This window comes from Armigeres subalbatus, chromosome 2, assembly GCF_024139115.2.
Source record: "Armigeres subalbatus isolate Guangzhou_Male chromosome 2, GZ_Asu_2, whole genome shotgun sequence".
NCBI classification, from domain to species: domain Eukaryota; kingdom Metazoa; phylum Arthropoda; class Insecta; order Diptera; family Culicidae; genus Armigeres; species Armigeres subalbatus.
In genome coordinates this window covers 376030385-376054198 of record NC_085140.1, presented here as the reverse complement: position 1 = coordinate 376054198, position 23814 = coordinate 376030385, and the positions used below count along the sequence as shown (strand labels likewise).

The 23814-nt window shown below is 38.5% G+C and overlaps 2 protein-coding genes across 8 annotated transcripts in view; both read left to right on the top strand.

The window, feature by feature from the left end:
- LOC134213115 (polypeptide N-acetylgalactosaminyltransferase 5) overlaps positions 1-23814 on the top strand; it is a 261161-nt gene that overhangs the window by 5106 nt on the left and 232241 nt on the right. The window lies entirely within an intron of this gene.
- LOC134210129 (uncharacterized) lies at positions 20049-20444 on the top strand. The gene has a single exon (XM_062686153.1). The coding sequence runs from the start codon at positions 20049-20051 to the stop codon at positions 20442-20444; it is 396 nt and encodes a 131-aa protein (XP_062542137.1).

Sequence of the window (23814 nt, the reverse complement as noted above, 5' to 3'; positions counted from 1 at the left end):
TTAACTCCAGAATGATTTGGAGAACTTAGAACCTCCGGATTGGACATATCTAAATCGTAAATCATGCGCATGGCATCTAAGGGCCTGTATGGGCACAATGAGTTGCTATTGGTTTCGTTCCATGCGTTATTGACTTGGTAAACCAAGGACCTAAAATCCATAATGGTTTGGAGAACCTAGAACATCTGTAGAAATATTGTCTGAATTTACGATCCATCATCACTGAAATAGTATTAGGTACATTTCTGAGAAAAAACGACAATAACATCGTTCATTTGCGATTTTCGTATTCATTCTTCTTTCATATAAAAATGGCCAACTGACGATCCTTCCTTTGACAATTACAGGATGTATGTGTGGCCGATCAACAATCGGTCAGTTTTGGAAAGTTTAAGAGCTGACCATTATTTTATTATATAAACATGTGAGTTTGGCTGAGAAATGCCTGAGATATTGCTAAGGTAAATCCGGGTCAAAATTTTGAGCCCTTCAGGAACGTCATACAAAGTAGGTCAACGTTCCGGAACATAGCTTTCCACGAAATAGGAAAAGTCAAGAAATTTCAGAACTTCTCATTGTTGCGTTAAAAAGTTGGAACAATTTGAAAGTGCGATTCGGGTCATATTGACCCGAACACGTTAGGAAGGTTAAAATTTTCAAAACATTTTTTGTTTTTTTTTTTTGAGTAGATAGCTTGGTATCAAAAGCTTAACTTCTTCAGTTTTGGTATTTTCTTTGAACATTGCATCAATCATGTGATACAATTATTCAGTTAGAAAATCAAAATTGGAAGCGGACTTGCTGCTACCGGAATCGTCAGTACGACCGTTATTTTCCGTTGAAGAACGGGCCTGAAAATCATTCATCGTCGGTAAATTTTCAGAAACGAAATTTTGCCTGCCTGCAGCGATGCTTGCATAGGTAGGTATGTTTGAAAATTTTGAATTCGACGAACTGTTCGTTACCCTCCCACCGGGTAGGAGCAAAATTTGTTCGTTGATTGTTGTGTTCCAGAAACCATGAATAAACGCTACTGGTGAAGAATTGCATTATTTATATATTCGTAATTTTTTACCATCAGCGAATAATAACATTAGAGCGATAAGCATATGAAACTCCGCTATTTGGTTAGACAAAACCTCTCCTTAGAAATCCAATCGAAAGAAGGATTTTTTGTGGTAGGACATTGCGCGAAACATCCTTCAGAAATCGTGTAGAAGTACGAAAACGGACAATGAAAACAGAAATTTATTTCTATTGTTTGCCATTTCAACGTTTATTCGTTCATGTTTCAACGTTTAGAAGTTAGATTCAATAGGCACATCATTATATAAAGAGCTTGATAATAATTTGAAAACTTCTCAAACAGAAAACAAATTATATTGGTGGACAGGTGACCATTTATATCACGCGACTGCTCTGAGCTTGGATAACCCTGAGAGAAGGCTGGTGGGACGACAACTTTTCGGAGAAGAAGGATCCTTTCCAGGATTCCGGATGAGGATGACTTTGGCTGACTTTCAGGACGACGGGAAGTAGCTGAGACGGAGGCACTGATCAGATTATCGAAAGGTGCTTGAAGAATGGAGCACTCATATGTTTGAGTTCGGGATTCAGGATGCTGTTCGCCAGCTGAGATCTCCATCTCCTCCGAGAAGTCGTTGGGAATAAGATGGGTGTTGTTAGCATGCTCGTTAACGGCTTCGACTTGGGGACTGATGATGTTCTGTCCAAGATTGTGCGAGCTGACAAAGTGACGACCTTTAACTGTGACCTTCTCTGCAGGAGTTAACAAACGATCCTTAAAGCCATTGGTGTCTAATGGTGACGAGCCGTTGGAACATGCCTCTGGTCACCAGACGTCTCCGGACGCACCTTGTAGTCGATGGGGGTGTCAACGCACTGCTGGAACCGCTGCCAGTTCACGGTTGATCGACGAACCAATTTCGGCCACCACCGGATAGTGATCCGAGCTGAGCTCTTGGTACATGATCGGTTGTGAGATGTGATCGTCCATGTTGTACAGGTCTAAGGCCGATTACATACTCACGCATGTGCGTGCGCGAAAGCGTCCTAGACAAAACAATTTCTCTTGCTGATATTCTGTTTTACGAGTACTTGGACGCGAGGCGGCATCACTCGACGGGTCAGTATGTCAACGCCCCAACATTGCGTGGATTCCGGGCCGACTTAGCCTAGTTTGGGAATCCGGGCTCAGGATCGTGAAGTGACCTTCCTCCATGTCGTTGTTCCAGCTGGCACCGTTTCGATTGCCGCGACTGTTGCCCCAGGCGTTCAGGTCACCGGCAATGATGTAGCGACCTTCCCGCCGCGTAAGCTTGACAATGTCCCTCCGAAGAGCGGTCGATGTACCATAGATCACCTTGGCTTGAGTTGGGCAGTAGGCCACGATGAGGGTGATTACTACGACGGAAGTGCTGACTTCTACCCCAACGCAACGGCCTCGATGATCTTGAGCTGCAGACTTGGCAACAGACGATAATTGACATGGTTCCTTAGTGCGATAGCCATACCTCCTCCCCTGGAGTTGGACCGATGGAGTCTCACCATACGGAAGTGGCGGCCATTCGCTGGTGGATGGAGCGTGCGGTGTTAGAACTTCTATCGATGCTGCAGCGGCCGCTAGCCGTTTGTGAGGTTGCAAAGGTGGAAGTAATTTGCGCTCTGCAATAGCAGCCAAGTGAGTGCCTTTTTGACATTCAAGAAGTAGAAAATATTTACCTATTTTGATCAATGTAGGCTTTGACTCAATACAAATGTTGGCACTCACCTGCTCTGCGTTGAACAGCTTTGAACCACCGATTTTGCACTTCAAACGTTAAAAAACTTTCTTCATATGTTTTTTTTCTACCCTGATTAATATCTATCTTTCAAGTTAAAAAATTTGATAACCACAAGTATTAAGTAATATGGAATCGAACCCCTTTTCTTAAATGATCGGCGGCTCAGAACCCCTGAGCGTTCTTGACGGATACTCATTTGAATTCAACGGACACAAAGAACTCAGATACAGGCGATTTTATGGACTCCCACAAACTTCCCTTCTACTAACAGCCACCAGACCTTTACGGACATTTATTATCGAATGGACCGACGGATGTTCTTAAGAGCCACGTAGAAATTGCATAAAAGTATATAGGAATAGGATATAAATATTCTGCTTGGCTTATTAGTTTTTATAGAGAATACTTTTTCATTTTTTTGCTCAAATCAAGTCCGTTGAACGGAAACCAAATATAGTCTAATGTTTGTCGAGGTCCGCACCGTCCGTTAAGTTCATTTAGGCAGCAGTCACAACAAGTCGGGCCTTGTATCGACTCACTGCCCCAAAATCGAAAAACCAGCTGTCTTCACTTCCGCATCCAATCGTCCATGATGCACACAACTCCTTTCATAAGAATAATACCTGGGAATTAACGGAATTACCAAAGGACAAAAAGGCTATAAAAAATAAATGGATATATTAAACGGAGCTTGGAGCAAACGGAGAAGTGAGTCGATACAAGGCCCGACTTGTTGTGAAAGGTTGTTCCCAAAGATATGGAATCGATTATGAAGAAGTGTATGCTCCTGTTGTGCGGTATGCCACAGTCAGATATCTTATGTCATTGACAGTTGAACATGATCTAGATATTGAACAAATGGACGCAGTGACCGCTTTTCTCCAAGGCAAACTTACGGATGAGGTGATATTTATGGAACAACCCCAAGGCGTTGTCAAAGACCCATCCAAGGTGTGCAACTTGAAGAAAGCGCTATATGGTTTGAAACAGTCAAACCGAATATGGAATCTTCAGCTTGACAAGTGATTGCGAGAATTTGGTTTGGAGCAATCAGAAATGGATCCCTGTTTATATTTCAACATCACTGGTGGGCGAATGATTTTTGTGACAATATAGGGTAACCGGCGGTAATGTTGGCCCTGGATGTAACATTGGCTCATGACGCAAATTAATCAATATTTCAGCGATGATACGTCGATTTGTAGAGAGATATTAACCACCGCTTCTTTAGAAAAGTGTATCAAACATATATCTGCTTCATAACTCTAGATTTATACACTTCTTAAACTATAAAAAGCCATTATCTTGCGTGAAAAATCACTTTGACTCGGTTTTTTAGCAGCCATGTTTCGTTGACTTATGCAGGCTGGCTGTGTTAGAGTTTTTCTTTTGCCCCATAAAAGAGTTTTCTGAATGAACATACCTGTTTTCGCACATCAGATGAATGGATAACAACCACACTATGTCAGCTATCATTTTTATTTCACAATTTCCATTAGTATAGCGACATAATTAACCAAAACTTTTTTGGACAATACTGGGGACACCCGTAGCCAAATGGTGGCATGCGCTTTCGATTTGTAGCACTACGTTAGTATAGGTGAAACTCTGAAATCAAAACATTCTCACCAATAACCCGTACTGGAGAAAATGACCGAAAGCTGCAGATAGAATATCCGATGCTTGCGAATAGGTAGGTGCTTGCGAATAGGTGCTTCATGTATGGTAGGGTTCTAAAATTTATAAAGTCCTTAACGCTCAGACAAGAACCTTCCCACAACCTAAAACGTCATGTAGTAAATGGGCCCTCATGATGCCTCTCTCGAATCACGATATAATCGCTTTCATTCGCAGAACATACCAAAAATAATTGCCTACCTTACGGCTTCCAAACACGATTCAAGCATCAACCTTTCGTGGTTCGATACACCATTTTCTTAATAATTTCGCAAATAAATGATTCAATTAGTGTAAGAATATTTAGTTTTATCATGTTTCGCACGAATCCTACAAACATTTTCTCATTTAATAATGGAAAGATACAATGGATCGTATGTTTCATTAGATGAACTTTCAACGTCATTTCATGGGAATAATTTCAAGTCAAATTACTTCACAAATACCTTCATCAATTTAGATTTATTATTGATTGCAAAAAGTATTTTGATCTGTAAAATGATACCGAAAAGGTATTCTTTCAACTCAGGAAGTTGAAACACGTGAGAGTTTTAAGAGAATTCACAACAGCTGATCGATATAGAGAGGAGTGGAATCAAACGCACGTACCAATCATGAAATTTCAATGCAGGCAGAGTTAAAACAAGCATCCAATAATTGTATTCATGAATAATTGTGTAATAATATCAGGTAGTTGGCACAGTTATAACTGTTTATGCACAGTACAAAGCAAGGAATTGCCTAGAATAAGTTTTACAATTGGCTTTCTTCAATAGTGCGTTATGCACCATCCCCACCTAAAGCATTGTTTACGTTTTGGAAAAAAGTTTCTTTGAGAGTAGCGCGAGAGCGAGAGCAACACAACTGTCATGATCTCAACTAGCAGTAAATCTCAAAATTATGCGGCAGCCAATAATTAACGTAAGAAATTTGTTTGAAGGCACAACATGAGGGCTAGAACATGTAGCCTTTTTGCAATTGCAGTTTCTAATACAGTTTTCCTTTTTCTAAACTTCTTCACTTGCAAATATGGTAAATATTTGGGAAATAAATGATACATATAATAGTATTTTCGTTAGCATGTCCTTGGTAAGCGTGCTATTGGGGGAATCTGAAACGCTCTCTCGCAATCAGTGTGGTAGTATTTTACATGTAACCAATTAGAATTCACGCTCAATAAGATGATTTGATTTTCTCTATTTGTTTGCATGCTGCCTTTATTCAACGCAAGCAAAATGACTGGTACTATACACAGCAACCCATCTCTCTCGTATGTTCGAAATCAACAATCACTCGTCCCAAGTGGGCTGAAAAATTATCCACCTGATAGGGACAAGGATGCCGACATTTTGTCCATTTCTCTCGAGACTTTCGCTGGTTTTAATGAGATATTGCGGACATTCAGCGTCGTTTTTTGCTATTTGGCGTCAAACCCAAATGTAAGCAAGCCGGCTGGTGGAATAATTCTGGTTGGAAATGCAATATATAAAGATTTATAACGATAAATGTGCTCAACCGTAGCATAATGGGCCAAGGTTTGAGCCGTTACCCCTACGTGGATGATTTTTTGTTATTCTCAAATGATGAAGCTTTGAAAATGAAATTGAAAGCATTTCTAAATAATCGTTTCCAAATGAAGGATTTAGGTGTAGCGGAGTTATGCCTTGGTCTTCGAATATCGCGTGATCGGTGCAATGGGAAGCTTTGTATTGATCAACAACAGTACATTGAAGACATTCTGGAACACTTCAACATGACGAATTGCAACTCAGTTTCGACACCGGCAGACCCGTGAAACAAACTAGGCAAGGCGATGTATCCTAACCAGTACTGGAATTTCTCAGTTTCAATGGGAGATGTCACGCGATGTTTACATATCTGCCTCTTTCAATATCTATAGAAACGGGAAGGATGAATGGCATGCTACAAAAATCTCAAACAATATTTGTCCCGTGACAGGGCATGAAAGTGTGCAATATCTGCTTTATTTTTGTGTTTATTAGCACGTTCAACTCGGTGAATTGAAGGAATATGATTAACTTATCGACTCAGTGGCGTAGCCAGAAAATTGGTCTGGGGGGGTATTCTTAACATTTTAATCGACTTATCACTATTCTTTGCATATATCTATTAAAATAATTTAGAAATTTTAATTTTAGAACAAAGCACAACATACTTTCATGACTGCCTTTCATGCGAATTTCATCAAAGAACCCACGATTCCTTCATTTGGTCGCCTGAACTAGAAAAAGGCGCTTTGCTCTCTGTCTTATGACGATCACGACCTTTTACAGTACTGGTCCTAACGATCCATCAGAAATAGAAGAAATGCGAACAGTTCCATACAAAGAAGCAGTGGTTTCGTTGATGTACGTGGCATGTGCAACAAGGTCGGATATTGCGTTTGCTGTGAACATGGTGAGCAAATTCAGTAATAACCCCGGTCGACGTCATTGGGAGGCAGTAAAGCGCATTATACGCTATCTGAAAGGAACAAAAAACCATCGTTTGCAATATTCGAAGTATGGCAATCCGCTTTTAACAGGCTACTCGGACGCAGATTGGGGAGGAGATTTGGATGAACGAAAATCTACGACTGGATACGTTTTTATTCAAATGGGAGGAGCAATATCATGGAACACTTAGTGACAGGATGTTGTGGCATTGTCCACATGCGAAGCTAAATATATTGCATTATCAAGAACTACGCAAGAAGCTTTCTGGAGGCAGCAGTTACTCAAGCATTTCAATATATAGCATAATCTTTCAATTATGTGTGACAACCAATCGGCTATCCTCGTTAGCAAAAATCAAGGATTCAATCCAAAAATAAAACACATTGCTATTCCTTACCATTTTGTCCGTAACACGCTAAATCAAGGAAATATACTTCTGAATTACATTTCAACAAAGCAGCAACCGGCAGATGGATTTACGAAACCCTTAACTAAGCAAAAGCATGAAGATTTCAAAAAGATGATCGGTATCGCGAGTTAAGGAGGAGTGTTATGAACAGATGAAACCGTTTATCCTAGTAACCATGTTAAGAGGTAGTAAACGGAATAATAAAACTTTTCATTAGTTCTTCAATCTACATCCAATACGGACGTGTTTTCTTTAACTCTCAAGTGTCTGAGTATACGTACATATGTAAATCATGCAAAGCTAAAGTGAATTTCATCACCCAGTAACAGTACCTACAGCAAGATGAATACACCACTAGGTGTTCCAATCTGCCAAATTCACGATTCAGCCATCTTGGATTTTAGTATGGAAGAGCCAGCAGGTTTGTTTATGTTTTGCACCGAAAATGAATTTTTCACCCCCGCCTTCTTCTCGTCCATAAACTGGGCAGATTGAAACACCTAGCTGTTTATTCATCGTGACCTACAGATACGATTCATATTTAATTCAGTACAATAAATAAATCTCGCTTAACTTTTGAAAAGGACCTAAGTAACATTTTTTCCATGAATTAATTTGAGTACTGCAATCGAAAGTTTTCATGTTTTTCTGTTGATTACGCTATTCAAATAAATTCATGAAAAAAATGTTACTTAGGTCCTTTTGAAAAGTTAAGCGAGAAATCATAAATTCTGCTTATTTTAAAGCTTAAACTCTTTGTAATTAAAACAAGTGCGAAGATTTTCTGTACAATTCCTCTCTCAGGAACGCGACTTTTGCTGGTATCAGTTACGGCTGCATTCCTCTGCAACAGACAAGAAGGACAGATAAATACAAAGCACTAAATAGTGCTTATAAGCCATTTTATGAGACAGATTCGATCAGCTGATTAAAATTTTGAGTGAACGGCTCGGTCTTTGTTTTGGTAAATTTGCATGCAAACCATCATCATTTCGTCATCATCATCATCAATTCATTTTCGCAAATGTTCTTTGTAAAACGTAAATATTAGTGTTAGGTCTCCTGTTATATGAGTTTTCTATAAAATAGCTTATTATTGCTATCGGATTCTTCTGCTGAAAAAATGCATTTAAAAACAGGATGTAATTGCAGCGTATAAAAAAAGAACGAACAAAAAGATTTTTTGTTTTACTTAATTTTTTAACAAAATTATTGATTCAAGGCAGACATGTACTCGTCATAAATATTTTCTTGATGTAAATATTTTCTACCTCTTGAATGTCAAAGAGGCACTCACTTGGCCGCCATTACTGTTGAGAGCAGAAACACAGTTCTTCTTCGGCAGGGCCCTGTTCCGGGAGATAAAACAAAACGCACCGATTCTTGTTAGCAAATCGCCAATTATACGTTGCGATACAGCTTAAAGCTGAAATTTATTCTATGTTAAAAGTTGAACAAATATTATAAGAGTTAACTTACATTTATCAGTGTCGAAATCAAATGTTTGAACTAAAACTAATAATTGATTTTACTGGTGTAGAGAACAAACTTTTTTCCATCCGGCTCGATGCACGTTCTAATGGCTGCAGGTAGATTTTTCAAACTCAAACCACTTCCGCTTAGCATACGTACGATGATCTGACAGCTTTGTTGTATTGGGCGTTCATCGGCAAGCTGATCTATGCTGTCAGTTGCCGACAGTCCGAATGGAGGCCTTCTTCCGGATTTCCAAAAACGCCGCCTGCTTCGGACAGTCCTTGGCTGTAGGTCGATGTTTGTCGCCGCAGTTGGCGCATTTGGGATCAGCCACCTCCATCTTGTCGCACTCTTCGGTCGGATGGGGTTCGCCACACTTCATGCGGCAGTTCCTATTGCCGTGCCCGACGTTGAAACAGTTGATGCACTACGTGACGTCGCGGTGCACTGGCAGGATCGCTCCCAGTCAACGATGGTGTAATTTATAAAGCCGACCAACTTCAGGACCTTCCACGTGGTGGAGCCGTGCTCCAGGTGGACCAGGTAAAACTGGTCGCGATATTTCCTCGTCATGTGATGACGAATGATTTTGTGCACTGCTGCAGCTCTCGCGTTCCGCAATGGGATCTTCCTCCTTTATGTCGTGGAGCCCTCGTAGCAAAGGCTTGAGCGACTTCGTACCGGGGTGGTCATTAGTGTAGTACTCATAATTGTGGACCTCGAGGAACTTCACGATGGACTTATGATGGTCCTTTTTTGCATGCATCACCAAGGCCAAAAGGAGTACACTCAACAAAAATGTTGCAAACCGCTGGTCCAGTCCAATTCTAGTTAAGTCATTTTCAGCATGGTCTTATTTTGTAGCACATCTGTTACATATCGGAAGATTAATTAATTACGTAACGCAAAAATTTACTATTTCCCCCTGTCACACTTTTTGTATGAAATATCTGAAAATGTTGTATGGATCGCCATACTTTAGGCAACCCTCCTCCCCCTCCAAACGTTATGTTATTAATGGATAAACCCCCGTAAAACCTTCTAAAGGTATCTGCGGGACAGTGTATTGGTGCTGCATAGTTTTCGATTGCTGTGGTCTTATTCACCTCATAATTAATAAGCGTGAAAGGCCTCAAAGCAATGTCCTCAAGGAAAGAGAAAGGCAATTAATATAATACCACGTTAGGGAGTGATAACAAAATCGTATATGCATTACTCATCCGGATCTGGGTGGTGCGGATAGAATCGATTTGGTTGTCAAACTGAAGCCAAAATTTTCTATTGTGCCGGAGCCAAACATTGAAGATTGTGGTTATGTTCGTTTCTGATCTAATATTGAGAAGTATTGTTATTATTTTGGGAAAAAATAAAAATAAACTTTATTTGAGTTTTGTATTCTTTGTAACAAATATTCTCACATTATATTTCGAGTGGAAAATTAGTGGGAATGCAACTAAAAAGCACTCGTTACGAAATTTCACGAGATTCAGCAGCTGATTAGAGCATGAATGTATGTAAACAATTGTAAAGTCATGTAGAGTCTAGCGCATTTGTGTGCCCTCATGCAGCGGGGAAAGAAAAATTCGAAGAGCGGGAAATTTTTGACAGCCGAGTATCTGCAAAATAATTTTGTTTATGGGAGTGATTTCAAAATATCCCTCTGCTAGCTTGAGCGCAGAAAAACGGCTCTATCCGCAGCACCCAGATCCGGATATATGATATTTACTGCTGTCACCCACGTTACCCCTTTTAATTGTGAAGCATTGACTTCCGTTTCAAAAACCACATGAAACGCTGCAGTTTTAAAATGAAATGAAAATCATTAAGCATATTCCCCAACACAAAATTTCAATGTATCCGCAGGTCGTTCACTTCATTAGAAAATTTATGCCATAAAATCATGCAACTGCTCCCTTTCCCCGGCACATTGTACATTCATTGCACCGAACCCCAAACTTTCACCCAATAATCACCAATGGGGGTAGTGGCAGACCGCCCGATTCCCCATTCGACAAACAATTACAGCAATTGGCGCATGTCGGAGTGTTCGCCTCTATGGATACATCGATCCATGCACAACATGAATCGTATTTCGAACCGAAAACCATTATCCGACATTACTTGGACAGTTTTATTGGGCACGGTTAAATTTAGCATAACTAAACGCATGTTTTGCCAACAGATGCAAAAAAATCGGACCCATCCTCCTAACCTTTCGACAAACGAAACACTCGTCGGAGTAGAAATAACGAGGCTGTGTGAATTATCCCATCCCAGCGGCAGCTCTTGAAACACCGCGCGCACAGTTGGATGGAGTGTGTTAGCCACACAATTGAACAATCACATTTCCCAAGCATTTCATGAGAGAAAACGAAAGCTCTTGAACTTGATACTGGATGTGGCTCGAGGCCGACGTGACGTCCGTCGGACGGCTGTCGTGGTGCACCGAGATCGAGCTGTGCTGATTTCCGTACCGTGCATTAGGCTCGACTTTCTCCGGTTCGTATATTGTGACTCTTGACAAACTGTTGGGAGTATAGTTCTAAAGTGTAGCATCCGCCGGGTACAAGTTTTTTTACCCCTTCCCTCTCATGATAGCGCTAATTATTCTGCGGACGACAAACCGAAACCCATTGAATTTTGTTCTTGACTTGACTTTCGTTGGCGACTGATTTGTTTGATGATAGCTGTGCAAGTTGGTCAAGTGTGATCTGAAGATTTGCTCCAATGAACCAGCAACACGAATGCCAATGAAGGACGATACATGAATTACGAAGTTTTTCTATGTCATCATAGTCTTATCTTGCCTACAAGTCTGCCGTAATCTGGAAAAGTGACGTAACAGCCATTTTACAGCATGCATGTTTTCCATTTTTCTGTTAAAGAGCTCGATGAGTAGTACTCGTTAACACCGTTCTTGGAAAATGGCGTATACGTCACTTTCTCAGATTACGGCAGAAGTGGAATTGGGCATATTTCGTTGAATACGAGAATGTGGAAACGATCACCATTTTTTGAATAAATGCACCCAAATAACAAACCTTTAGTTTTTGTATAAAATTTTGGCATAAAATGACAGCTTTTTATGCAAAAAATTGCAAATTTTTTGTCTTGAAACATGTTGTGGCTCGGATTTAGGTAAATGAATGAAATTTAAATGGAAGAAATATTGGAACAAAGTTTTGCAAAATAACAATTTGCGAAGGTATTACAAATATAGCAAGTTTATCATAGTCTAACCTTTTTAATCCTTAGCCGTGCGGTAAGACGCGCGGCTACAAAGCAAGACCATGCTGAGGGTGGCTGGGTTCGATTCCCGGTTCCGGTCTAGGCAATTTTCGGATTGGAAATTGTCTCGACTTCCCTGGGCATAAAAGTATCATCGTGTTAGCCTCATGATATACAAATGCAAAAATGGTAACTTGGCTTAGAAACCTCGCAGTTAATAACTGCGGAACACTAACCTGCGAGCTGTGTTGAACTTAGTTTATAATTAAAAAAACACACTAATAAAAAAAAAAAAAAAAAAAAAAAAAAAAACTAAGCTGCGAGGCGGCTCTGTCCCAGTATGGGGATGTAATGCCAATAAGAAGAAGAAGAAGAATATCGAGGAGAAAAACCTCGCGGAAATTCGAAAGTCGTATATCGAGGGAATGAAAATAGAAGGAATCTCCCAAGGAAGTTTGAGTGAATTTTCCGAGGAAATTCGAAGAAATTTCCCGTGGAAATTCCATAAAAAATCTTCCTAAATACAACCACGTGTTTTCAATTCTTACCATTCGTGATTTGTCATAAATGAACAGATCGTGTATTTAACGTTACCAACACGTGTAAACTAATTCAAGTTCTAATTTGGCTAGGAGCTCTGTTTCTGTACAAAACTTCCAAAGCGTTATCCGTTTTCGTACATCCACGCTAATAGACAATATCCTCTTCGATGTAAACAAATTACGCCTGCTGATGATGATGGAGAGCAAATGATGCTTAAGAAAGCAACACCCAAACTCTTCCTTTCCTAGATATAACCACTCGATTGAAAGTAGACGAACGAAAATAGACGTTCCAGTATAAGTTTTCCAACTACCGGCAGCAAGGCAGAAGAAAATGAATCATGGCTGTGAACTTGATAAATGTGTTCCCCCGTTTTCATTCCATCATTCCCACCGGACCACCCGAATGATAGATATGATGTGTACACACGATTCGTTCGCTAACTTATTTTTCGTGTGAGTAGAGCTTATTTGCTGCACAGTGGTTTCAATGAACAGTTCCATTGCTTGATAAGGTCAAGGTTGAGATTGTATTGATGATACAAGGGAAAAAGTAATGACAAAGCTCTGATATGATATGATATGACATGAATGCTTTTTGTTTCCTGTCTACTCAATTTTATCACGATAGAGCTAAATATAATTTCATGTCGGTCATCTATATATTTGTTGCTTCAATACTTATACATATTTCTATGTTATTTAGTCCAATAAAGTAGACTACGAAAAAACTGTTGACCCGACTAGAAGGGAAAAAAAACCAGCCACAAACAAGTGCGCATCATTGTCGATTAGTTTTGACCGCAAAATAACTGCATGTTTTCACTATGCAAGTAGCTGAATATCTGATTTGGCGGAGCTGCTCTGTGATGATGATTACCGGTTCGTTACCTCGCAAATTGCCACGCTGCCGTTAGCGCCGTACCACCTTTATCGCACTGCTGGCAGCCTCCGTACTCTACTACTGCACTAATGATGGACTGGTTCGCCTTGACGAACCGATGCGACGTAGAGATGGTGGAGGCACCTAGATTTCGCTGCCCGCTTTGGGAGACTAGGCCATTCATCCGTCAGATAGAGAAGTATCATCATCGTGACGACCGACGACGAGGAAAACTGATGAAGCTCGTAAACTATATTTGCAAAACTTTTGCTCGAAAGGGTAATTTGCTGGCGTGCGCGCTGACTTGGCTTGGGTGTCTGGATTTGATATCATAAATATCTTTTCTGGCAGTGATGACGATTAGAAACGTTCTAAATCTGAGAGCGGAGACTGAAACATATGGTACAGATTGGTTTTGTCGATTTGCATCATGCACATTCGATGTCGCTTGTTGTACGGAAGGGCTGGGGAGCATAACTTGGTTGAAGAGAAGGTAAAGCAGATCAGCCAACGAGCAGTATCAACCGGTTCGTTGGATGTGTACAGTGTTGGATATACATAGGGATAATCGGAAGAAGTTTTCTGAATGTGAAGGTTATCAAGTATCAGTACTGGTTTGAAATGCATATTATCTCTGAAGTAATGGTTTTCCTTTAGTATGGTTTGCTGAAGATTGTAGACAACGTAAATTGATTAGTTCGCTAGGAGTATCTATTGTTGATAATTGGTTTTTGAGAAATTTGAGAAGCAGTCATATAGTTTGTAACATAATTCATGATAAAACTGGTTGATTGCTCCAACCACATTTATTTTAGATTTAAAAAATAGCTCATGACAATACAGGGGTTAGGCAAAAAGGTTGAAATAGAATAAATTTTCTGGAAATTCAAATCAGCATAAATTTGCATAGAATTTGATAAAACCGGGACCAGTGTTGTCCTACACTCAAGGCAAAAAATTCTGCTCTTTGATTTTACTCCATCTAAACGATTTTATAGTTTCAACTAAGTAAGTTCAACTAATAGAAGGATATTTGATGTCATGGCAAACTGTCAAAAAACTGCACTCCAGAGCCACAGGAGCGCGCGCGCTGAAAATACACTCCAGTGAAAACACTCCAGTGTATTTTCAGTGCGCGCGCTCCTGTGGGTCTGGAGTGCATTTTTTTGACAGTTTGCCATGACATTTAGAAAATTCAAATATCCTTCTATTAGTTGAACTTACTTAGTTGAAACTATAAAATCGTTTAGATGGAGTAAAATCAAAGAGCAGAATTTTTTGCCCTGAGTGTAGGACAACACTGACCGGGACCATCGGACGCGGACACTTTTCTAGTATTCTGTCTCCCGCCAAAACTTTCGATTGGCCCTCGGCCACCGGAGGTGTTCCGGGTTTCCCGAGGATATGTTAAGAAAGCATTTTTCCCCTGTTTGTCATTTTATGTGACGTTTAGTTTCATCGTGTTTTATGTTTTCTCCAGAAACTAGAACTAATATGCCGACCATTCTCCAGTTGAAGTTCATATCAACATTATATCAACATTTGTTTTTATGTTATACTCAATTTCTATATCATAATTTGGTCGTGATAAGAGGTGCTTATGACACTTCCCCGACGTAAGGTTTGCGGTTCAACCAAAAAGTGTTTATTTTCAATTTTTTCGATGGTGATGTGTTCTTATAAAGTATTGAAGCGCCTTCAAGATCGATCGTCGGAACCCTCGGACTAGATTTGCAGAAAACCGGTGAGGAAGTTCCTTTTATTTTTTCTTACACGCCGTAGTGGTATTGACGGAAGCAGTTCTTGGCTCCGTCCCCGCCATTCAAAGCAAAAGGCGTGAGCAGTATACTTCCGTCATGCGCATATTTGTCCCACGTTTATTGAGATTCCCTATGTACATGGGACAGTTATACGTATGACGGCAGTATAATGTGCTTTATTTTGCTCGTAGAAATTGGGGATCTGCTGCAACAGAAAAATATTTGCATCTGTAGTAACTATTTATTATTTATTATTTTTTGAATATATGTATTGACACTCTGTACATTTATCATCGGGTTTTTCTATCAATTATTCTTCATATCAACTTCCTGTATGTCGTAAGTTTCCTTCAGATAAATTGAAAGACATGATTGATTTTCAATGGCGTACGGTTCTGTGTTCCAATAATGTCTAAAAGTAAACCGTCAGATGAAACGCATTTTTCAAAGATACTTGCATGCACAGAAAATATAAAATATTTTTTCATAACGGTGTTTTGAACGCGAATAGATGCAGTTTTCCATTACGTTTTGGTTGTACGTTTTTAGTCTAGATTTATTTATTTTTTTCTATTTTTCGGGTTTATCGTAAGTGATATCCAAGTAAGTGATATAAGTAATCATTATAGTTAGATACCCGGAAGATGGAATACTGTTGAAATGTGACAAAAGGTGAGAAGAAATTGTGTTGAAAGGCGATGGAGACCATGAAATAAATCTCTTTGTTCATCAAATGACTGACTGATCAATCCCAAGGAAGTGTTTTTGGAAGATTGGAAAGAATATGCTGATTACTTAGGTAGAAGTACTTTTTTTTAAAGAATACTCATAAACTTATAGTAATACGTATAACAACCCATTCAATATTTTATGATGTAGAAGTTGAAAAAAGCCAATATCTGTGTGGCGTGATTAATAGATTTTCCCTGATTCAATTTTGCAGATTTTCTGTTCCTCGCACATTTCAAATCATAGTTCATTTCTAATCGTCTAACGTATACTACGCATGAGGCACAGCGACAGCGGTCACTGCTGTATCGTGAAGGACTTGTGGGTTGATGGTTTAGATCAGACTCAAACTAAAGAGTAATAGTTTTATGTATTTTGACTTCGGTTAGTAAGTTAATTTTTAACATCACCTTTTTTCGGAGGTGGTTCAAAAGTCAAAACAATCTTCGTAATAAGTTGCTTTTTCGAATGGATGCGTCAAGGCGTATAGGACTATTGGCAATATGTGTCCTTTGAGTTTGAGCCTTATGTGTTTTCTCATTCTGTCACTAATAAAGATGTAAGGTGCCTAATTTGTTCTGTGATTGCTTATTTGGGGTATTTCATTGTTAAACATTTATTTTATGTGTAAAAATTGTTAAGTGAATACAATACTACAAAAATAAAAAAGTTTTAAAATATCAAGCACTGGAGAATAAGAGATATGTGGACAGCTTTCTTTGTAAAAGACATGCTTCGTTTATTCCTTTTCGACGTTTTTTCACAACATCTGTGGTCTTTTATGTACATTTCATACACATAGTATTTTTTTCTGGTAAATAGAATAAAATATAAAAAAAATATCCTGTCTTCAACATGCTTCTCTTCTTTTTCACTTGGAAAAATTAATTGAATAGTTCGTCATTACAGATGACGACGTATGTTAGCATTAATATCCTGGTCAAAATAATTAAAAGCATGGTTTTCTTATCTTATTAAGGTTGCATGGATCGCATCACTTACCAAGGTGAATCCTGATCCGTGCAACTACTTATCCCGCCCACTAACAAAAATCCCTCCTGTGGCAACTGTGGAGATGCAGAGGTGATCTCGGTCTCTAGTAACAACAGCTGTCACACCAACTATTCCTTTCCTTCCCAGATGACCGTAAGGACGTGGCCGGCGCCGGTATTGATCATTTAATTACTGAACTCTCGATCTGTGCACATTGAGGTTGGAAAGCTAATCCCAAGCCCCAACTATTGGTTCCCTGTGCAATTTCGATTGTTCTGGTTAATCACGGAGTAGCAACTACGAATTGTGCGGTCATCAAGCTCAAGCTCAAGCTATACTCAATTTCTATATCATAATTTGTTAGAAACTTGGTGCACACACTTAATTTTTTTTCCGGGATCTCAGCGATTTGTTGAACTTTTGCCGAGATTCGCACAGCCGAGCCTCAGCAAACATATTTTTCGCCGAGATTTCTGTCAAAGTTGCTGAAAATCAGCAAATAATTTGCCGAAAACCAGCTAACAAACATAATTTTTGCCGGGATATCAGTTTTTATTTTACTGGGATACACAGCTGTGATGATTTCGCCGAGCTTCAGAAATAAAAACTGAGTGTGCAGGATTTCAATACCTAATTTTATAGATTAAAATTACCTAATTTTATATAAAAACATACACTACTTGAAACAAAAAGCTTTCAAGTTTTGTTACAATTTTATTACAAAAATAGCATATTTTGTTAACAATTTATATCAGAATCAGATACAAAATATATTGTTTTTTTGCGTTATTGGAAATGTTTACACGTCGTGATAAACATACTTACATACTTTAGAGTTTTTACCACACCATAACATTGTGCAAGAATATACTTTGATACCCACACTAATACTATATTCAAATTTGTATAATACATAAACTAACATGGTTAACGCTTCAAATGTCATTTTAGGGTTAACGAGAAGTTGATTTTTCCATTCATAAAAACAAATTTTATTTGCACCAATTATCCCTTTTTCAAGTGAATTTATATCACAGGTGATTATTACAATACAATTAAACTAATCCCATTCAATTTGTAATGGTTTGTACCATGAAAGCAAATAATTCAAAGATTTTACACTTACCCCTGGTATCAAACACTGCGGGGTAAGTGGAAAATGTTCTTATCACGCAAATTATTCCTTCCCTCCAGGGTTTATTTTGATAGCTGTGAATCTTAATATGCTCCTTCTTTGTTATCATTGTGATTTCAGTGGTAATTGGACTAATGTACATAAGAAAACGGCTGATTAATCCACCTATCGGTATTAATGCCTTTCACATGTTTTACATATGAAAAAAATGTATGAGAAATAAAAAAAAGCACCGGTAGGTGAATATATTCCATAATTCACATGCATTTATATTTATAGCAAGTTTTGCAGTTGAATTAAATTTTTTGTGCGAACAAATTGGTTAAGGACAAGTGCCTAAAAATAGGAGATAATTCTGTACGTGATTTGCGCACACACATTCATACAAACACACACACAGACATTACTTCAATTCGTTAAACTAAGTTGATTAGTTTATAAATCTATAAGCCCCATTTTTCCTAAAAAAAAGTTCATATTTGGGGCGAATATATAGATATTACGTACACTTAATGTTCGAGAAGGCAAAACCAGCCCTCCACTAGCTATTACGAGAATTCCTTGGGAACCTATTCCGTTAAGCCAATGAAATTATTCAACAAAAGATACTCAGAGCAATTACCGTTTTGATTTTAGTTATATGTAACTACTCATCACAATTGAAGGTCAAGGTAACACGGGTTTTCCACTTACCCCATTTCACTGGGTTAAGCGGAAAAACAACTCCTAATTTTTAAATCTTTTTCTACCAATTTCAAGCAACTAAAATGGTATGAATTACCGCACAGTTGGTGCAAAATTGACAGTTTTTGATAGCCCATTTTGATTAAATGCATTTAGATCATTTAAATTGGTTTTACACTAATTCGAACATGCACTATCGATTTTTCCTTTTCCACTTCCCCCAGTGTACCTTATTTGTTTTTGATTACTTTTCAAGAACATTAAACCCCCATTACCCTTAAACACAGATTACATCTATATATATATAAAACAAAGTTGGTGTTTGTACGACCGCGCATCAATCGGGAATGGGTAGACTGATTCGAACGGTTTCATATTCGTTTTGTTCATCTTTTTACAAGGAAGAATGTTATGATATAACTGGTAAACTTTAAAAACCGAAATTAAACATTATCGATGAATCGATTTATTATGCAATTCGCACGATTTTTTTTTATTTATTTGAATCATCTTATTATTATCATTATTATCATCTTATTATCATTATTATTAAACCATTTCTAATAGAATTTCTCTCACACGGACAAGGCTCAACCTTATGTTGTGAGAAGACTATGGAAAAAACAACATTTTTTATTCACAAATCCAGTCGAGTTATAGAACAAATATAAAGACGACATGACTGACGATATTTTGCATCAAAAACGCACAGCCACAGGCAGTTGCCAACTGGAAATGAACAATGAGATGCACAACGAGGCATTGATTTTAATAGAAAATATGTGTCTACCCATGTGTGGTCATTTATTGAGTCAACTAGGTATGCCACCACCTAATCGTGCTGTGCACAATGCATTCAATCGAGAATTTGCGCGGGAACAAGATTATGATCGAGATGCTTTGAGCCAGGAAGTTCAAACGAATGTTCCGTTATTGACTCCTCAGCAAAAGACAATTTACGACACTCTGATGATGGGTATCGAAAATCAAAATGGAGGTATTTTCTTCATCGATGCGCCTGGAGGAACTGGCAAAACGTTCCTCATGTCCTAACTGTTAGTTTCAGTCCGTTCAAGAGCAGAAATTGCGCTGGAGGTTGCGTCTTCAGGAATTCTAGCCACATTGCTAGAAGGAGGTCGAACGACTCATTCTGCGTTCAGGCTACCGTTAAATCTTCAAGTGACTGGAGAACCGACGTGTAACATTTAAAAAACTTCTGTGATGGCCAAGGTGTTACAAAGATGTAAAATTATTATCTGGGACGAATGCACTATGGCACACAAACGAGCACTGGAGGCACTTGATCGCACAATGAAAGATCTGCGTGATAATTCAAGACCTTTTGGAGGCGCAATGATTCTGCTGGTGGGTGATTTTCATCAAACACTCCCTGTCATTCCCCAGTCAACGGCAGCCGATGGAATCAGTGCTTGCCTGAAGCTTTCGTATTTGTGGCGTTATGTGACAAAATTGCGGTTGACAACGAATATGCGAGTAACGTTACAAGATGATCCTTCTGCCGAACTATTTTCGAACCAATTGTTGGCGATTGGGAATGGATCAATACCGGTTGACGCTGCCACCGGATTGATATCTTTTCCACCAAACTTTTGTCAGTTCGCATCAACGAAAGAGAAGCTTATTGCTTATTTCAAAAGTGTTTCCTAACATCGACCAGAATATTTCAAACTACGATTGGTTGAGTGCACGTGCAATTCTTGCAGCGAAAAATAATGAAGTGGATTATTTGAATTTGATAATTCAAAATGCAATTGTTGGAAACTTACATTCTTACAAATCGGTTGATGTTGTGACTAATTTGGACGAAGCAACCAACTATCCAACGGAGTTCTTAAACTCTTTGGATTTGCCTGGATTACCACCGCACAATTTGCAGCTTAAAGTTGGATCTATCATAATGGTGGTACTAAATCTGAATCAACCAAACATGTGCAACGGAACAAGGTTGGTCGTGAATCAACTCAAGAATAATGTCATTCAAGCAACATTGCTCAAAGCAAAACTTAAAGGTGAAAAAGTGTTAATCCCGAGAATCCCGATAATTAATTAAATTTCCAATTCGCTTAGCGTTCGCAATGACCATCAACAAATCGCAAGGCCAAACATTGGAAGTATGTGGATTAAACCTTGAATCCCCATGTTTCTCTCATGGGCAACTGTATGTAGCATGTTCACGCGTAGGCAGACCTTCAACGTTGTTTGTGTACGCACCGGACAATAAAATAAAAAATATAGTGTATCAAGCGGCATTAAATTAAACTAAATTTAAATAATAAAATAAATGTAGTTTAAATCGAAACTAAATAAATATATTGAGAAGTGTAACGTATAATTCCAAATTCGTCTTCATATGTTATCAATTGGAAATGTTTGATCAAAAATTGTGTAAAAAGTAGAATGGTGAATGCTGGTAACCATTCAATCAATCAATTTTGGGCAAGACGAAGTTTGCCGGGTCCGCTAGTTCATCTATATTTCAAACAAACGCCTACATCTAAAAAGCGAAACTCATTTAACTTTGCCTTATTTTGAGATAACGCCTACTTTACACATTTAACTACCATTGCTATATTTCGCCTATTCTTTCGAAAGAAAGAATAACATTCATCATTCCCTTATTCCGGGCAATCTTATTACTTTTGTTTAAAATGATTTACATCCACCATTGCTTTATACTTTTTACAGAAAAAAAGGGAGATCGGAAAATATTTACCAAAACGTTTCTAATAGTAGTTGCTGTTCGCGATTCTACTTTGTTTTTAAACGATGCAGCCATTGTTTGACTATTTTAGAAAATAAAAACTGCCTTGGAAAACACTGTCCTCTGATATCTTTATATTTTAATCATCTTGGAGGATCAAGAATATCCAATACTATCGAAAAATCTTCAGCTGATAATCTCCAAGAAAACACACTTGAACATATCTTTGAACGCTGCTCGGTTCGGACGCATACAGTCGATTTGTAGGAGATATATTGTTTTCGGATAATTGTTTCATTCTGGGAATTATTTTTTGAGGAATTGTCATACAATCACATTACTGCCCATAATTTCTAGTTGACGTATCAACCATTCAGAATTTCAGCGAATATGACTTACTATGCGTTTACAAGGGCAATTCAACCGCTGTAACATTGATACAATGCATGATTCAAATCTAATTTAAGTGTCTACGGGTTGAAATATGTTAAATTTGTGATGTTTGTCCGTGAATCATCTCAATTACATCGGAAAGTGCAATGGTTGATACGTCAACTATGAAATCATGGGCAGATTAATAAATAGTATCTGGGCCATAAATTTCGAGCTCATCGTCAGTTCTAGCTCATTTTCAATAGAATAACAGCACAGAATTCAATTATAATTGAGCTGAGTCTATTAGTATATATAACACTATGGGTCTATGGGCCATTATAAAAAGTTAGCTTTTGAAGCGAACATATAGGGTGGGTGTACCAATTGTCGCCATACATAAGAACAACTATTTTTTAAAAAATAAATAGAAGGCATGTGGGTGGACTTTATATATCAAGCGAAAGGTTTTACTTCCTGCTCCTTAGAACAGCTGTGAAAACCACAATAAAATTTGTTATAATCATCAAAATTGATTAATCCATAATAGGAACGCATGCACCAGTTGTGGCACTATTCTTAATTTTGGTTCCTTATTTGGCAAATCCCATTGTTTTCTTATGGGACTGGCCAAATAGGGACCACTAGTGCGACAACTGGTGCAAAGGACGTCAAAAATTAAGCAAAATCAATTTTTACAATTATGCTTTGCTTGTTTTGGAGGAGATCAAAGGTTTTATCGTATCATATGAATATGCTTCATCGATATGAACTTGGTTTGCGGTGATTTGATTGGCCATTTAGCATATAAAGCACTAGTGCGACAACTGGTGCTATAGCCACAACTGGTACATCTAGCCTAATAGGCTTTCGATAAACCTTGTGCAGGAAAAAGGCAAACCATTATCTACTAAATGTAATTCACGTCTCCGTTATCGTCCACAGATGCTCTACTGTGTCGTTGCCATTCAGCTCGGTGCCACATCTGATCGTCTTTTCCGTTTCATCCTTGAACTTACTTAAGCAGTTCTGTCCAATTATGAAGTACCAAGCAAAGCTTCGACCACACCGGTTCAACGTATGGCTACTAATGGAAGGTCATTGTCAACCAGCAGAGCGAAGTATAAACCGTGGCCACAGTGTTGGACGTTCCATTCGACCATGTACTTCTACTACTTTGCGACTCAGATCAGAAGTAGCAAGTTGATAATGTGTTTCACTTTCCTTTTAAATGCCGTCGGATGTTTTCTTTGTAATCCATCCATTCAGCTCGGCTCTGGAAGTTGTGTACCGATGTGGGCCGGAACGTGCATTTTCATCACTTAAGAGGAAATAAATCCACAAAGTGACGCACCAACAGTGCTATCCAAGCGTAGGACGAATCAGCAGTGAGGGAATTGTAGTCTCGTAAAAAAATAAATAAATTGATAAGTTTTATTTCCTCTGGCTGACTATGCGGTCTTTGAGAGCTTCTCGATTACAATCGAACTCGCATCGTATATATTTTTATCCGATGGTATTTCACGAAATAGACTGTTCCAGAAATTTTAAGCAAACTTAGTTTTTCTTATATTTCAAACCTTTTACAAATCTTTTGTTTACGTATAGTTTATTATCCTGTCTACTTTCTCATAATGTTAAGTTTTGCAGATTTTTTGGAATTATGTCATGTTCTAGGATTTTCTTCACATGTGCAAACACCTCAAGCACAACAAGTAATTTCTTCAAATTTGTCATCAATATCCACACTAAATCCATTGCATTTTTTTTGGTTGGGCTTGGAACCACTTCATTTAACTATTCGCATCTTGCAGCTTGATCACCATTGATCAACAGAAATCAACCTAAGACGCGTCTTTCCCCAGTCCGGAAAAATTGAATTAATAAGACCCACTACCATTCCAGAATTTGCAGCCCCAACTATAACCTGGTTGGAGAATGCCA

Bases quoted from the DNA above. Each gene is read 5' to 3' on its own strand.
- LOC134210129 (XM_062686153.1), top strand. From the start codon at position 20,049: ATGGCACACAAACGAGCACTGGAGGCACTTGATCGCACAATGAAAGAT.